This window comes from Serinus canaria, chromosome 6 (genome assembly GCF_022539315.1).
Source record: "Serinus canaria isolate serCan28SL12 chromosome 6, serCan2020, whole genome shotgun sequence".
NCBI lineage: Eukaryota > Metazoa > Chordata > Aves > Passeriformes > Fringillidae > Serinus > Serinus canaria.
This window is the reverse complement of record NC_066320.1, coordinates 9,324,847-9,341,960: the sequence shown is the minus strand read 5'-3', so window position 1 is coordinate 9,341,960 and position 17,114 is coordinate 9,324,847. Positions and strand designations below refer to the sequence as shown.

Sequence of the window (17,114 nt, the reverse complement as noted above, 5' to 3'; positions counted from 1 at the left end):
GAACAAAATGTTCTATCTCAGGTATTCATTTATAGCCAAACAATGTCAGCTCCTTGTTCACCAAAGCACTCATCTTCATTTATCTCTGAGCACTTCAGAAACAAAAGCTTTTCTCCTGAGTAACTAAAGAATAAGTTCTGGGCATCTACTCTGAGTTTAATACATGGGAGTGTTACTCACATAGTTACCGACAAGCTTAAGCTGTTTACTGAACTGGTGATTTGACATCCAAGATTATTTACCTTCATGTATTGTAGCCTTGGTAAATCTGAGAACAGAAATGCATTCTCTAGCCCCCATTCTCCAAATGAGACACAAAATATATAATCAATGGAGAAGACAGGTCTTGATATCAAGCTTCTGATTTTGGAAGTTTATTTTAGTAGTTGATAAAGTTAAGCATTAACACTTGACAGGGCAAAAGGCATTGGTTTAAATGGCAACAAACTGCAGAGGCCAGAATGAATCCCAGCTGGTTTGGGACACAAGGGGCAGTGCAGAAGGGGGAAGGAACTGAGGAAGGACAGAGTGAAAGCAAGGATAAAGCATGGCAGGTTTGGCAGGGGGCAGAAGAGTGGTGGAACTGTGACTAAGGGGAGGCCAAGGGAATGTCACAAGAGGTGAGAAAAGGCCAGATGGGCATGTGCTGGGAAAGGGAGTGAGAGGAAATGGGGGTGCCAGGCCAAACAAGGGGTACTGCTAATGAGGCAGAGGGAGCAGATGTAGATTAGAGGCACAACTTCATCAGGATTATTGATATGGCCAAAGAGAATTAAACCTACAAAAGAATGTTCAGTACAATGTGGATGATGTTTCCTCTCAGAAAATAGAAAAAAGAAGCAATTTCTAAAAACATGGCCCAAATATGAATGATCAAAATCTGAATGCAGGAATTTTTCAGGAGATATAGATGTTTACACTTTTTATCCCCCTTAAGGCTTTGAAGAACATAAGCTTCTTTATCAACATAGCCTGATACAATGCTCCTTTCTTTAGCATGTCCAAGAAGGAAAACATTGTATTGACTGAAGAAATCCCCAACAGAACCTGTTTCTCTTACAAAGCTCCTAGGCATGCAGATTTCCACACATTCTACCTGAAAGAGTTTTTCTGTTCTAAGTTTAAAGTTTGCAGAGCGCTTGCGAAGAACACTTGTGTGTGCTCAGAGCACTGTCATGAAAAGTACTGACAACAGCAGAACACCCTAGCAGTATGAAAATACTCATTTGAAACAGTTGCTCTTTTTAGTATTTGAGATTTATTGTTTGATTTTTCAGTCTAATGCAGAGACTGCAAACACATTGTTTTCCATTCTTACATGTTTTTTTATACAAATGTATATTTAATTTTTTTAATGTCTGTGGTAATTAAGGGATATTTTTCCTGTGCTCAAAACAGCATTTTTACACACAAAAACATCCAGCTATCCCTTAAATAGCCCAGAAGACACTATTTGACACCACAACTGTCTGCCACAATGGATTCATATTATTTTAGCACCAGATAAAACATGTAAAATTCTTTATAGCAAAAAACCTTTCTCCAATTCCAGACTGGAATTACTTTTGCTAAATGTAAATAAATATGAAAGTCCTCAAAATATACAAGCTGAAGTACAAATTTCAGTGCAATACATTTTAAAAAGAGCAAGGTGAAAACTTCACACCAGAAAGGAGGGAAGACACCTCAGAGCCAGCACAGTTCACTACCACTGAAACAAGGCTGCTGTCTATTGGAGATGTTTTGAGATCTGGCCAAATAATCCAAGACCCTGACAATTATCACACCTGTAGAAAATATGGACACTGCTTTACTCCTGGCACTGCTGTTGGTGCACAAATTCCTGCACAGAAGGACTTATTCTCCCATGGTAAAGTAATACTCTATTTCATGGCATTTTTTTCTTGCCGGGATTTAAGAAAGTCATCAGTACTGTCTCCCCAAATTCCCTCCCCACTGCAGTGTTTAATGATATCTAATCTAAAGTAAGAACATGGTGCCTAATGAATATTCATTTGTCACATGAATACCAGGAACAGATTAAGTCCAAAAGTCTCCTGTACTCTGCTGGGAGAGATATCTGGAGTGCTGGAGTCAGCACAGCCAGAAAACCTTCAAAATATTTTTCTTTAGAGCTAATTTGAAAACTTCAATGGCAAGGTTTACCCTAAGGAGAAATGGTGCTAAGCACAGATTTATTTCTTTCCTGCTGATGAACGTAGCCATGCGAATGACTGAGATGTTTTTTCTTGCAGGAGGGTGCCAGAGCTGCCAAGTTAAAAGCGTAAGCTTCAGAACTGACACTGACCCTATTTATTAGCACAATAATGGGCTTGCTGTGACTCCTGTGGCTTTCCAGGATTGCAGAGGGCTAAATCAAAGTGTGCTTTTGCTGTCCCAGTGCAGGTGGCTGGCAAGGCAGGGTGCTTGGTTGAACATACACCCCATGGTGTCTTCTGGAAGATGCCAGTGTTACTTGGGATCCTCACTTTCAGGGCAAAGCAACACAATCCCATCAGAAACTATTTCTCTCTGAAACTTTATTTATTGAAAACACATGATGTTTCCCCTACAGGACTTGGGGGGCAGAGACTGGACCAGTCTCTTTTGGAGTCAGGCAGTCAGACCAGCTTTCCCCAGGGCACTGCTGTTAAAGACCACATCCCTTAAGCCCTGGCATCAGCCATTTATGGGAATGTCACTGCTGGGAACTAGCAGAGCAGGGAAGCAGGTGAAGAAGGTCTATTCCTCACCTGGTTCCTGCCTGGAAGAGAGGAAGGGTTTGGAGCCTGACTTCACACTTCCCTCAGGATACTCGAGTCCCCTCATAATGGCATTTTCTGATCTTGCAGAATTTCTAATTAGAAGTTAACCCTCTAATATCAAACTCTAATTGATCTTCTCTAGAGAAATGTAAGATTTCCAACACATACAAAACATGTTATTAAAAACATGGCCTATTGAAAAAAAAAGTAAGAAATTTTTACATACAAGTAAAAATTTTCAGTACAAGTTTTCCTATTTAGACTTTTGATTACTGAGGAATTGTTCACCTGCTTTCAAAAATAGTATCTTCATGAGGTTTCTTTTTTATTACTGTTTTTTTTTGTTGCTTTGAAAACAACTTTTTTAACAAATGTTTACTGTTTTCCAAACACCTCTTACTGGTGCATATCAGTCCTAAAAAAGCCAGAAGTGCTTCAGATCCTTCAGGAATCATCAATAATTTTAGACTCATAGAATAGCTGAGGTTGGCAGGGACCTCTGGAGATGATCTAGGCCAACACTCCTGCATAAGCTCAGGACTGTGTCCAGTCAGCTTTTGAAAATCTCCATAGGATTCCACAATGTTCTTAGCAACCCATCCCACTGTTCAACCACCCTTACAGTAAAAAAGAAAAAAAAATCACTAAAAAATTCTTACTTAAAAAAATGTCTCATATTTCAGTTTATGTTCATTGGTTATTGTCACCAGAAATCACTGATAAGAGTCTGGCTCCTTTGCTCCCTGCCATCAGCTGTTTACACACACTGATAAAGTGCCCTAAGCCCTCTCTTTTGTCCTTGGCAGCCACTGGCCCCTGGGGACTCTCTCCAGTGTGCCTGCATCCTTCTACTCTCCAGCTGCACAGCCCCAGCCTGTGCTGGTGGATGTGCTCCTCCTGCCCAGGTGCAGGGCTTTGCACCCCCTTTTCCTGAGGTGCATGACATTCCCGTTTGCCCAATTCTCCAGTAGGTCTTCCCCCTGGATGGCAGCACAACCACCTGGTGCAGCACCCGCCTTTCAAGTCCTGTGCCACTGCAACCCTGAGGGCAGCTCTGTGCCCCCAGCCAGTGAACAGAGGCGCTGAGCAGCACCAGAGCAGGGGCTGGATGCATGGAGCATTTGAGCGTGGCCCTAGGGAAGAGCAGTGTTCTGGAGCTCAAAAGCCAGCAATCTGCCTTGGTGGCCAAGCAGGCCAAGGGCATCCTGGCCTGTATCAGGAATGGTGTGGCCAGCAGGAGCAGGGAGGTCACCCTTCCCCTGTACTCGGCGCTGGTGAGGCTGCACCTTGAGTGCTGTGTCCAGTTCTGGCCCCTCAGTTTAGGAAAGACGTTGAGACGCTCAAGCGCATCCAGAGGAGGCAATGAGGCTGGTGAGGGGCTTGGAACACAAGCCCTGTGATGAACATTTGAAGGAACTGGTGGTGTTGAGCCTAGAGAAGAGGAGGCTTAGAGGTGACCTCATTGCTCTCTACAGCTTCCTGAAGGGAGGTTGTAGACAGGTGGGGCCAGTCTCTTCCACCAGGCAGCAACTGACAGAACCAGAGGACACCGTCTCAAGCTACGTCAGGGAAGGGACAGGCTGGATAGTAGGAAAAAATTTTTCACTGAAAGAATAATAAAGTACTGGAATGCTCTTTCCAGGGAGGTGGTAGAATCACCATCTCTGGATGTGTTTTTTTAAAAAAGACTGGACATGGCACTTGCTGTTATAATCTAGTTGAGGTGTTAGGGCATAGGTTGGACTCGATGATCTTAGAGGTCTCTTCCAACCTCATTATCTGTGATTCTGTGATGGGGGCGTTTGTCTCCCCACCAGGTCTCTCAGTCCAGCTGTTACCCTGCTCTTGTAGGCAGGAGCTGCAGCACTCAGAGCACAGCTTGGCAGCTGTGCAGCATCACCAGGGATGCAGGGACTGAGGTCTGCCCCAGAGAGAGGGGCAGGGACACCCCCAGGCAGGATCCAAGTGGCTACTTACAACCGAGAAACCCCTTGGGATTAGGAGGCCACTGCTGCCCCACTCACACAGATTTGGCCAGCTGGAGCTTTTACAGGTGTTCACCATTGAGGAGCAAAGGAAATTTCTGTGAGAAGGCTTCTACAGCTGACTTCGCTTCAGTGTGGGCCCTATGTAGATCTGGGTTGCTTCTGACAAAATTATCTATTTAAGAAACAGTTTGGGGAAAAGCTGGGATGAGTATCTTACTTAAAAGTCTCAGGAGAGTTCTTTACATGATTATATGCTGTAGCAAAATAGGTAAATTTGATTCCTTGCATAAATTATTACTATTAATAACTTAATTATAAATTTAAATATTAATTATTATAATGAATCCTTTAGTACCTAACAATTATAGAGTGTTACAAACTCTGAAATAAGCACTACAAGTCTCTAAATAAACAACATATTCATGGCCTGAAAGTGACTTTTTTTTTTTCTTGCGCTGTAGGAGACCTCAATACAATAGACACCAAAGCTCTGGATTTTCACTGACTCCAACAGAAAGCAAACAAGTGTCAGAGTAAGTAAGAATCAGATCTCAAACCCCAAACCAGTAGGTCTGGCCTCCTCTGATGGAATTTCCCCACTTCTGTCATGTATTCTTCTGCTTCATTCTTCTAAATTCAAATTCTTCCTTACAATCTTACATGCTGGTGTGGTTTCAGACCACTTCAATATATGATCTCTCTTGACATTCATTTTGTGAACTAGCAGGTCACTGTATTTCCTTTCTTATACTTTAAACAAGAAGACACAAGAGATACAGCAAGGCTAATTGCACAATTCTCAAAAGCGTATCTGTAACTCTCATTCTGTTTCTGGACTTAATTCTATATTCAACACATCTTTTTTATTATATTTGTATTTGATCCTGCTTAAGATCTTTCACAGTCTGTTTTACTTGGCAGTGAAGAACCATGGCCATACGTAGTGTTAAGGTTGAAAGAAACTACACAGGTGTGCCTGGAGAGTGGAGCTGGAAAGGGGTTCCCAAAGCAAAATTTGGTATTATTTTGAGGATTTGCTAGTCCAGGGAAGGGCTGCTCTGTCCATCCTAAGACTCAGTTTAGGATTCAGCTGGGAAAAAAATCTCAGAGCTCCATTTGGAGTGAGGCTGGAAGGAAGCTGCCAGTGGAGACAGCTGTGCCCAAAAGGGAACGTTTAGGGCTGTGGAGCGCCCCTGCAAGGCCGGGATTAGAGCGGGCAGCATCCATACTTGTGATTTACATACACAACGCTGCTTTTTGTGCTCATCCGGCACGTGAGCACCACCCTTAGAGCATGCACTGTATCCACAAGAGAGATGTAACTCCAAAGGGGTTACAGAGGGGGAATGCTCTGCTGGAAGGAGAGGAAACGCAAAGTTCCTGAGCTGTCTGACACGCTGGGAAGGACGAGAGTGAACTGCACAGGCGGCGGAGGCCGTGAGCTGGGTGCAGACACGGTCAGCGGGCCGGCAGTGTAACGCTGCAGTCCCAGAGCACTCAGGGCTGCCATGGCACCGCTCCATTGCGGTATTGCCCCCTCACGAATCCCCGGCCATTGCCGTCGCCCTGTGCGGGCATACCTCGGCCCGGGCCCGCCCCGCGCGCGCCCCCTGCCGGCGCGCTGCCCGCGCGCTTCCAGAACCATCGCTACCCCGGCCAAAGATGGCGGCCGCGCGCGCGTCACCGCCCCGCCGGCCAATGGCGGCCGCGGGCCCGGGCTCACGTGGCGGGAGCGAGCCAGTCGCCGGGGGCGCGCGGGGCGGCACTGCGTCACTTCCGCTACTGGGGGGGCCGGGCCTGGTGCAGCGGCAGAGCGGGACCGAGCGCGCAGGAGGCGGCGGGACCGCGCCGGGCCGGGGCAGGTGCGGGGCCGGGGCGGGGGCTGGGCGTGGGAAGAAAAAAGCCGGAGAGGGACCGACCCGGCCCGGGCTGAGTCGCGAGCCGGGCGCCGCCCTGCCGGGGCTGGGAGGGGTTTGTGCGCGCTGTGGTGCAGCAGTGACGCCCCGGCGCTACGTTACGCTACTGCCAGTTAAGAGTGAGGGTGTTCTGGTCCTGGCTCTCGGCTCTCCGCCCTCCTTGCTCTTTATAAAATACTTGAAGTTACCTTGCTCTAAATGCCCCCTTCCAAAAAGGAAAGTTAAAATCTCCAAGTTGGCCCTGTCAGTTCCGCAGGCCGTGTCATCCCCGTGGGACAGCTGCCTATGGTGCCACAGTCGCGGCGTACCTCGTGAATACTTCCCGTTACAAAAGCGGCATTTCATAACTGCTGCGGAGCAAAGGGGCTTTCTAGCAGCAGGATTATTATATTCTCAGTCACGCCTCTGTGATTAATCCGAGCTCTCCAGTGCTGTGCGGGCTTGTTTCTCACCCGTATTTAAACCTGCCTTTCTTTAGAATGCTCTTAGCTTACGTTGATCACTGTACCCATAAGATAAGACCGGCCATTTGGAAAAGGGCACTGGTATTTGGGGTGTTCAGTGATATCACGGGTTGTGTGTAATTGCAGTTAAAGGACATTAAAGTGACTCCAAGGCCTTGGGTTTTTTTGTATGATGTGCACCATTTGTGGTAGTGAGCTGGCAGTTTTCATGCTACCAGTGGGACACACAGGCTGGTTCTGCTGGTGCTGTGGATTTATCTGTGAGGGGTGTCACTGTTTTCTGGTCAGAATTGCTTAGGATCATCAGAAACCAGTGTTCTGGGCTGTGACCTTGACTGAATGCTGTCCCCATAAAGCTAACTAAATCTTTAAAGGACGGCTTAAAAATCTCTCTCTATTTTCCACCATACATCCTGTGCTGTTTCCTCATTTGGGTTTATATTTTGTGGAGTTTTAAGTAAATTTGGAGAGCAGAGTAGTCAAGCAGTGTTGTGTCTGAAAACGAAGATTAGTTGCCAAAGTAACTGAAACATAAATTCATAAAGGGTCTTGGTTTAATTTGTACATATGAAAAGTGGAATATGATCCTGTTTTTGAGTTAATTGTGAGAAAGAAGTCTCTGATGGAAGACTTATACAGGTAAAGCAAAGTTAAACTGTGTATTTAAGAAGATTTTACCTCCTATTACATTATTTCAGTGATAATACTGTTTTTACTACTGAATTTCTCTGGTTGGTTGGTTTTTATTATTTCTGTTGTAGTTGAGAGTAAGTATTTAGTGTACCTTGTCTGAAAACCGTGTAACAAAACAGCAAAATACAATTTCTTGTGCATTTGCAGGAACACGGTGTGTTAAGCTATCTCAGCAACCATGCTGGCTGCCAGGCTGGTGTGCCTGAGGGCACTGCCATGCCAGACCATCCGCCCCACCATCACTCAGGTTTCCCCAGCCTTGAGGAGCTCCAGCATAAAAGCATACAGGCTGTGGCAGCCTAGCCAGGTAAGGTAATTCTCCTTCTGATGGCCCTGACTGCACATATTTTAAAGGGCTCAGAGTATTGCTAAAAGAATCACTTTGCATGGAGTACCTGATGTGAATGAGCATGAGCCTTCTGCTTGTTTGAGGCACCTGCTCTAATTTGCTGAAGGAAAACTGTTCTTCAGTCAAAACACAGGGGTTTTGGAGCAGAATAAGTTGGACAATAAGTTTGGAGCAGAATTCTCCTGTTTCAATTACTGACTTGTGTCTTGAAATGAATGGGCAAAAGAGGTAGTTAGGGATGGACAGGCCTTATTAGATAAGGTGGGAGGATCAGAAGTTCTTTGTCCTGTCTCCCTGTTCTCAAGTTAGAGTCTTAAATATAACATTAAAACAAACTTTCAGTTGTTTAGTCCCAATATGTGTTTAGAGCTGTAGTGTAGGTTAGAGCAATTTCTGAGCTATGGCAGGACAGTCCCAGATCTAGGCAGCATTTTTAAAAACCATGCTGTCATTATCCTGAGACACTGTTTATCCTTCCCTGACAGAGGATGTCTCAGGCCCGCAGCTCACAACTGTTAGGGGCTGTTGTTGCTCTTCTGCCATCTTCATGAAAGTGCTAGTGGCAAATTCTTCGCCTCTTTTGTATTTTCCTCTTAAGCATTCTAAGTTTGTAGGTACATGGTGGGCTTTTGTGTTTGTGAGTTTTCTAGCATTGGGCTGGATTTCATTAGCTGCCAAGCACAACTAAACTGAAGGGCTCTGGTAAACCCCTTGAATTGTAGTCCTCTAATGCTTGATGAGAGTAATGCTTGTAGGTTTTGTATTTCAGTATTGAAACAAACTCACAGCTTGGTGTGAGTCCTTGACGGCTCAGATGCAATCTTAATTTAAAAATTCCTGTAAAAATTGGTAAGAAAACATAAAGTTGTTTTTGAACTTAAATATAAGTGTATTCTCTGTTGCTCCTGCAACTCACTAAGACTTTGAGCAGCGCACTATAATTACTTGTAGCCTGTTGACCTTAAAAATCTTGAGTTTCTATGCCTTCATTCAAGGTTTGTTCTATAAATCAAGGTTAGACTTGAAAGCAAGGAATTTGTGCTGCTTTTCCAGCTTTAGTGTCTCTAAAATAGCACAAAAGTATTGTGCAGAGTTTTTTTACATTGAAGTGTTTGCATGAAGAGTGTTTTAGCATAGAAAGCAAAACGTTTTTTTACAAAACAAAAAAGTAATGATTATGTTTTTATTTTTAACAAAGAGGCTTGTGGCAGTGTTTAGTACAGTGGGACTAAAGTAGAAGAAATGCAGTCTGAATATTCCAGCATCTGGAATTCACTGCATTGGTTCTGTACTTCTAGAATATGTCAGTATTTTTCACAAAGGTTCTTAAACTTTAATGGTCACTTGTTTTCCTTGGGCACAGTTGCTTTGTATGTATGAAGGTAAATGCAGATTATTAAGAGATTAATTAACAATTTTAGCAAGTAAGTTGGTAAAACTATCTTCTATTTTGTTTCATTAAATATTTCTTATGTTATTTCTGAATTTAACAGAGTTATGCCAGCAGAGCAAGAATGGGTGCAAGGCGTGGAAAACTTGGCCAGGATCTGAAAGACGCAGCATTTGAGCCATCTGCAGATGCTGCACTTAAAGGTAGAGGAGCTCTGCTTTAAATACTGAGGATCTTTCAACCTGAACTTAAAACTTCCTCGAAGGAATATATTTTTCACTACTGAAACAGGCAGTGAACTGACTTGAAATGAAGCTTTTAGGAGGAGGGGTAAAGTGGAGCACCTATTGCAGATAGATCAAAATTCACATGAGGATGTTGTTAACTGTCCAAGAAAAAAGTATTCATGAGAGAGTGTGTTTTTTATTTCTTGACACAGCTGATCGCCTGGGGAAAATCATTCTTGCTGGAGGGGCTGCTGTTGGCCTGGGAGCCCTCTGCTACTATGGAATGGGCATGTCCAGTGAGATTGGGGCTATCGAAAGGGCTGCGTAAGTAAGATGGTTTACCTTTTCAGTGGAGCAAATCTCCTTTTTAGCTGCTATCACCCAGTGTATGCTCAACTGAGGTTTTTCTAAGCTCTGAAGGGTAAACCCCCACCTGTGTGTCTGCAGGTTTCTAAAGCAAAGTTAGAATTATTCAGCCTTATATGGATAGTAGTAATCTGAGTGAGTTTGTTTTGCTAAATCTAATGTGAAGAGTATATAAATTTGTCTTATGAGGTGTGCCTCAGATAACTTAAGAAGTGTGGTCCTCTGAGAAGCTTTGCTAAGACCAGTTTCCCTGGTGTTCTTATGAGACTATTCATTCAACTATATTACAGCTGTTGAAAAAGTCTCCATTAAACACAGTATCTAGGCATAAGCTTTGATCTAATAAATGTGTTCTTAAAACTTTGAATTGCTTCTTGGTCAAGAAAAAAAACCCTGGTGAATTGCAAAACTGTATAGTTAGACTTGAAGGATGGGTAGTAACAAGTATAGACTTGGGAGAAATGTGTTGGACATTTGCCTAATTTTGCATTTGTATTTGGAAATAACAGTCTGCATTTATACTGAACATGCGCCATTTGTGTCTCTGAGAAGCTTGTCATAGATAGACAGACCTATGTCTGTTTTTTTTTCCTACACAAGTCTTGATTAACACGTCAAAAGAGTGAAGTGGGAAAAATATATGGACTGTGTTAAAATTTAGTGTTAGCAGGAAAAGTTTCCTTTCTATGGTGCAAGCAAATGATACTGCAGAAACTCACTTATGTCTTGGTCTGTTGCTATTGTTAGAGCTCTCAAAATGACGTTTGTGTCCTGTGGTGTCAGATAACCATGTGCACTGTGACTCAGCAATTTGTGAGCTGCTCAGCAGGCTGCTTAGTGCCAGTACACATTCTGTAGACCTTTTACCTGAAAACAATTTGTTATATACACACACCATTCTTTTATTTTTTCTGCAGTTAAAGGTATTTGTTACTCTATTTTCCATGCATGCTTCCTGCTTAGAATTGAATTATAGTTAGCATTATTTGTAATTTTCAGTGTTGCTACTGAGTTAATATTAGATTAAATCAGCAAGACTGACAAGTTCAGTCCCATTGTAAAGTAAAGTCTAGCAGAAGTTGCTAGACTTCATCATTATAATGAAACCTCCCTTATATCCATGGCTAGGAATGCACTTAACAGCTTGATTGTGTTTTTAGCTGCTCTCTGTTGTGAACCTGGTAACTGCACTGCTCTGTATAACTGCTTATTTTTCAGTATTTGGCCACAGTATGTGAAGGACAGAATTCACTCTACCTACATGTACTTTGCGGGCAGCATTGGCATGACAGCTCTGTCTGCTGCAGCAGTGAGCAGAACACCTGTACTCATGAACCTCATGACAAGGGGCTCCTGGCTGGTAAGCTTTGTTATAAAAATAAAAGTGTTTGCTGAGGAATGCCACCAAATGATAGTTGATATGAAAAAATCCGAGAAATGTAAGTGGTGGAAAGTAAGGCAAAACTTAACCTACATTAGTGTCCTTATCCATAAAGGCTATTCAGGTATCCTGATGATACTTCATGATGTAAGATTTGGTGATTCTAGTCACAGTCTGACATGTATTTTCTATACTGTTTTGATGGTTTGTCAAAGATAAACTGCATGAGCAAAAACCACTATGCTAGCCTTACCAGCTGTACATATGCAAGTGAGAACCTCTTAGAAATAGCTACCTAAAGGTAATGGCACAGTTTCTATTGCTGTCTGTGAATAGAAGCTGAGGTCCCTGTGCATTCTTACTCTTCCCTGTGGCGCTTTTAAAGCTCTCTCTGTTCGCCAAGGCTGAAACAGTACTGGTAGGCTTAGTATGTAGTAAGCGTGTTACATGGAGTGAAACAGTAACAGTTAAATGCTAACACCTACATAACTTAGGGAGATGAATTTTATAAAGCATCAGTGGTGATAAAAGTTGTATACTTCTGACCAGTTTGGTAGATGTTGAATGATTCTGCTTGGAATCATGGGTAAGAAGAGGCACTGAGGTTAAAAAAAATCGTTGGTAGCAAAAAGCCAGTAAACTAGGTGTTGGTTTTGGGTGAAGAAACGTACAAGAAAAGAAGGAAGGCTAGCACATTTCAGGTACCTTAATGAGAGTGAGGAGCAGAACCATGAGTTTTCCCTTTCTGACTTTACACAGCCAAGAGAGTTGCCAACTTCATCATTAAATTTGGATTTCTAGAAAAGTGAGTAAACATAAATGAAAATTACTGCAAGCTAAGATCTGCAAAGATTGGACTGTAACCTTATAGGAGTAGAATCGATGAATACTCCCTCCAGTTGTGAATTAGGTGGCTGTTTTCAGAATCAGTGTTGACTTTCAGACTAGGAGATTAGAACAGAGACTGTATGTCCATATGCTAACTTGAGCACTGTAATGCTGTTTCTTCAGGCAATTGGTGCAACTTTTGCAGCCATGATTGGTGTTGGAATGTTGGTCAGGACCATATCCTATGAACAGAATCCCATAGCTAAACATGCAGCATGGATGATGCATTCAGGTATGTGGTTTTAGTGTTTGTTGTAGAGATGTCTGTGCTTCAGTGTGACCAAATGCTTACTTTAACAAAACTCTAGCTTTAAAGTAAATTTTTATATACCACTGTAGGGGAGTTGAGGTTTTTCAGAGATCAGAGAGAACTCCTGAATATCAGGGAAAGATGTCTTTTAAGTGTCCTTAACAGAAGTCTAGGTTTTTTCATAGTCTTCTGAAAGTCATGCTCAAGTTAAACTTGAGGTACATACACTCCACACTGAAAATGGAACTAGATGGTTTCATGGCTGCTTTGATTTTGTGACTGCTTTCTAACACTACCACTTCTGTAAGTGCTCTTGCCTACAGTAACCATTCCTCAGCTGTGCAGGATTGGAGGTATTGGAAACCTGACTAGAAAAAAAAAGATTTTTTAGTATTAGTTTACTTTTGGTCTGTACTCACAGCTAAAATACCTGATGGACACGCATCTCAATTTCTCAGTAATAACACTGACTGTTTTGATGGAAATATTTTGAAGTTCAGAAAAGACATGTGGTTGTTGGACGCTGGAATCATATTTGCCTCTCCAGAGCTAACGTGTCTGCCAAGAAGAAATTACGTTTATTGTAGTGATTGTTATTAAATGAAAAAACCTAATGAGGTATTAATGGGCTAGATACACATTTTCTGCAAGCATCTAGGAAAAAAATCTGACTTACTTGCCTAACTAATTGTTGTATCAGAAATCTGTCCTGCTTTTCAGTGTTCCATGCTCCTAATGCTATTATGTAGTCAATATGTCCATGCTAAATAGCTCTTCTTACTGGCTCTGTTATGAACCAATCAGTATGTTGACTTTTGTTAGTCTTTTTTTCTCCAAGATGAGCTCCCTGAATTGTTCTAGTGGTAAATAAAAGTGTGAAATTTAATGAAATTTAAGGTTGCTAATTTATTGTGCTCCCTTCTAGATAAGAGCACAATCAAGTGCATTGGTGTTTTGTAGTGTGTAGATTAGTTTGAGCCATGCCATGTGGCTGGAGATGAAAATCAAGTGGGTTTGGCATGTAGTGTTCCAAGTCTTACATGTGTTCTGTTTTACTTTGCCTAGGTGTCATGGGTGCAGTGGTGGCTCCTCTGGCCTTCCTTGGTGGTCCTCTGCTGATCAGAGCTGCCTGGTACACTGCTGGAATTGTCGGGGGGCTCTCAACTGTGGCCATGTGTGCTCCAAGTGAAAAATTCCTGAACATGGGAGCACCACTTGGCATAGGCTTAGGTTTTGTCATTGCTTCTTCAATTGGTAAGATACTGTTACAGTTCTCTCATATAAAGTAGTTTATTAGCTTAAGCTACTGCCGTGCAGCTCACAGTTGCAGGCTGGTCTGCTCAGTGAAGATTTGCCTTAAATATAGCCCTTGCAACTCCAGTACAGCAGAAAATGTTCTGTCATATTTGTTCCTGAAAAGGAATTTGAAGTTATGGTTTTAGCAGATGTTAGTCTGGCAAACACCTGATAGGGGTGCCTTATATTTTAGATACTGCCAATGAGTAGGGAAGGCAGTAAATGTCAATCCACTTGTTTTCCTTTCATGTGTTTTAGTCATTGTTGTAGACATGTTGTAGTCTGAAGAAGAATGCACAGTTCCCTGGGGTGTTCAAAATGAACAAGTCAGGTTGGGTATGTGATGTCTTCAGTGTGCATGCTAAAGTTCTTGGTATCAATCACACACCACAGACTGAGAATGGAATGCTTACTGGAAACTTCTGCTCTGGTGACTGGAGTGTGACCTAGCTCCGAGTAGCAGATAATGATCTTTAGCACCTTTGTCCATTCCTCTGCAGGATCCATGTTCCTGCCTCCCACCTCTGCTTTTGGCGCCGGCCTGTATTCAGTAGCAGTGTATGGTGGCCTGGTGCTCTTTGGCATGTTCCTGCTCTATGACACACAGCTGGTGGTCAAACGGGCAGAAACTCTGCCCCTCTACGGCGTGGTCAAGTACGACCCCATCAATGCGTAAGTGTTCTCTGGTACCACAGCTGCTCTCAGGGTCTAGGTGAGAATTTGCCTCAACTTACATTGAAGTATGCTTTGAAAATAGCCTTTTAAAAGTGTATTGCTGTTAGATGTGAAGAATCACAGGGTTTGAAAACAACAGTGACAAAATAGCTGCTGAAGTTAAAACTGAAATCATTGTGAGAAACAGAATTGAGCATGGGATGTCACATGCCTCCAGCAATACATTCTAAAATGTAAATTGTTTTCTAAAGCATTGCTGGCAGAATTTGTACCTGCTTTCTGAAAATAGCTATCAGTTGAGACAAAAAAAAGTTAATCTTCCTGTAGTCATTTATTATTTATTAGCCTTTGTCACTAAAAAAAGCTGCAGTGGTGTGATGGGGAAGGAAGGATTGACTTTTCAGTAAAGACCAAGTCTGACTAACAAGTAACTTTCTTGTAAATGTCTGTCTGATGCTAGGTGAATTCTTAGCTCCTTTGGTTCTGTTTGATTCTAATTAAAGTAGAGCAATTTCTTGAAAATTCTTGGGAGATAGATCAAAGTTCAGTATAAAAGCAGAGGCCCTAGTATGAGAGCAGGATACTTAGGATCAGGTCTGTTAGGATTTCTGTAAATAGTTCGTGCTGTTAGAGGTGGGTAGAACAAAACACAGGTGTTTGACATGCAAAGTAGTGAGGGCAGACATAGCTGGGTTTTGTAAAGATAGTTCATGCAGGCTCTTAAAATGAAGTATAATGGTGTGAAACAGCAAATATTTCTGTATCTGTTCAATAGCAGTAACTGTAATTTCTTGTTTCCTAGATGCCTGGGTATCTACACTGATACACTGAACATCTTCATTCGGGTGGCCACCATGCTTGCAGGGGGTGGAGGTGGCAGGAAGAAATAAACAGAGACTTAATTTTGCAACTGTCTGACAGCCTACCTAGTGCACATATTAAATAAACATTCATGGTTAAAGCAGTGATGCTCCAAGTGAGAATTATAAAGCATTTCAGCATATTGGTTCAGTGCAATGTGATTCAGTCTTAGTTTTTCTTCAAACACTTTCCAGCTCCGTTTAAAATAGTCTGAACTGCTTTTTCTAATTGTACATTATTTTGAGAAAGTAAATTATTTTTAATATATGAAAAAAATAGTCCTGCCTGCTATTTAAGGGGTTTGATGGCAGTTCAACTCTTACTTTCTCCTTTTTTTTTTTTTTTTTAACTGTTGTTGCATAGTAAAGAAAGTAATTTTTGAACTGGTATCCCATAGGCAGAAAGGGATACAAGCTATTTCATGAAGTGCTGCTTAGATGCATCAATTTTCTGTTAAGGTTCATAAATTTTATTTTAGTGGCATCTTCAGAAGAACAGAATAAATTGTATATGGCCCTAAATGCAATCATGATTTTGAGCTGGGCAGAAATTTCAGAAAAGATTAAGGCAGGATTTGACAGGTTAGATGACCAAAAAGTATAAAGGAGACAAGATATGGGAACTGTGCAGCATTTGTCCCATACATTTGTCCCAAACTTCAGTCTCCTTCTGGAGTACACATGAGAATTCCTTGCTTTAATGTTGCCTGGCTATAATAGCTGGCTTATTTTGATACTAGATTTATAAAACTGTTGAATGGCAATATAGCTGTCTTTCTTCTGGTGGCAAAATTCCTATACTGCAGATGAAGGTCTGTCCAGAAGAGCTCCTAGTGGTCATCTCTTGGAAGCTTGTACAATTGGCACAAAAACTGGGAATTCAGAATGGCATGCTGTAAACCCCAAGATCATAAATTTATCCTATTTTTGTGTGCATTATTAGTCTATTTAACTCTTTTCCAAATTGATCTGTTAAATGTGGTCTAAAATAAATGTTCCCGAACAGTGAAATTGATTTAACAGTAAGAAATTTATACTTTCCAGACTCTTTTGCTGTATGTTGGAATGAAAGAGGAGTTCTTGGGCCATGAAAATTTTGACCTAATGTCAGCAGGTCGTATTTTCAGTTTCTGGCAAATATGTTATGTTTATGTATTGACCTATGAACAATAAAATTCTAGCCTCACAAGTTGACTACTCTCACTTTTCCCCATGTTAATAGAAATATTTTAGTACCTCTGCACTAGCAGCTTGGTGAAGAGTACTATAAATATTTTTTGGTTATAGTTACAGTTTCCTTTGTAAGAAGAGTACATATTCCTCTGTAAAAAAATCTGCAATGATGATTCTCAGTTTCACTGGGTAGCACCTTTTTGGTGGTGTTTCTCAGTTGGAAGATATTGGCTACATTTGAAGTGTTTCTGTTGGCCACTTATTGCAGCCAGTGCTGCTTTTATGTCTGTCACACACTGTAGTATTTTTTGACTCTTCAAACAGAAGGAAGAAAGAGTGGATTGTGAAGAACCTTGTTGCAGCTCCTTTGTGCCCAAAGATTATAAGGCACAATCTAGTTCCTGGCACTGTTAAAGCTGGAGGGACATCTGTA

The 17,114-nt window shown here is 42.0% G+C and overlaps 1 protein-coding gene across 2 annotated transcripts; it reads left to right on the top strand.

The window, feature by feature from the left end:
- The first annotated feature begins 6,492 nt into the window (after positions 1-6,492).
- Positions 6,493-15,651, top strand: GHITM (growth hormone inducible transmembrane protein). Of its 2 annotated transcripts, none has more exons than XM_030241217.2 (9): positions 6,493-6,615; positions 7,974-8,133; positions 9,669-9,768; positions 10,005-10,116; positions 11,377-11,518; positions 12,551-12,659; positions 13,743-13,931; positions 14,474-14,645; positions 15,451-15,651. In XM_030241217.2, the coding sequence occupies exons 2-9, from the start codon at positions 8,005-8,007 to the stop codon at positions 15,536-15,538; spliced, it is 1,041 nt and encodes a 346-aa protein (XP_030097077.1). In that variant the 5' UTR covers positions 6,493-6,615; positions 7,974-8,004; the 3' UTR covers positions 15,539-15,651. The 2 variants fall into 2 exon arrangements, with proteins under 2 accessions (XP_030097077.1, XP_030097078.1); XM_030241218.2 differs by having other exon boundaries at positions 6,514-6,611.
- The last annotated feature ends 1,463 nt before the right edge of the window (positions 15,652-17,114 follow it).

What these genes read in the sequence shown, in the direction of transcription:
- GHITM (XM_030241217.2), top strand. Translation starts at nt 8,005, where the DNA reads ATGCTGGCTGCCAGGCTGGTGTGCCTGAGGGCACTGCCATGCCAGACC. An exon ending in TGACAAGGGGCTCCTGGCTG is followed by an intron (nt 11,519 to 12,550) that starts GTAAGCTTTGTT and finishes CTGTTTCTTCAG; the next exon opens with GCAATTGGTGCAACTTTTGC. An exon ending in AAGTACGACCCCATCAATGC is followed by an intron (nt 14,646 to 15,450) that starts GTAAGTGTTCTC and finishes CTTGTTTCCTAG; the next exon opens with ATGCCTGGGTATCTACACTG.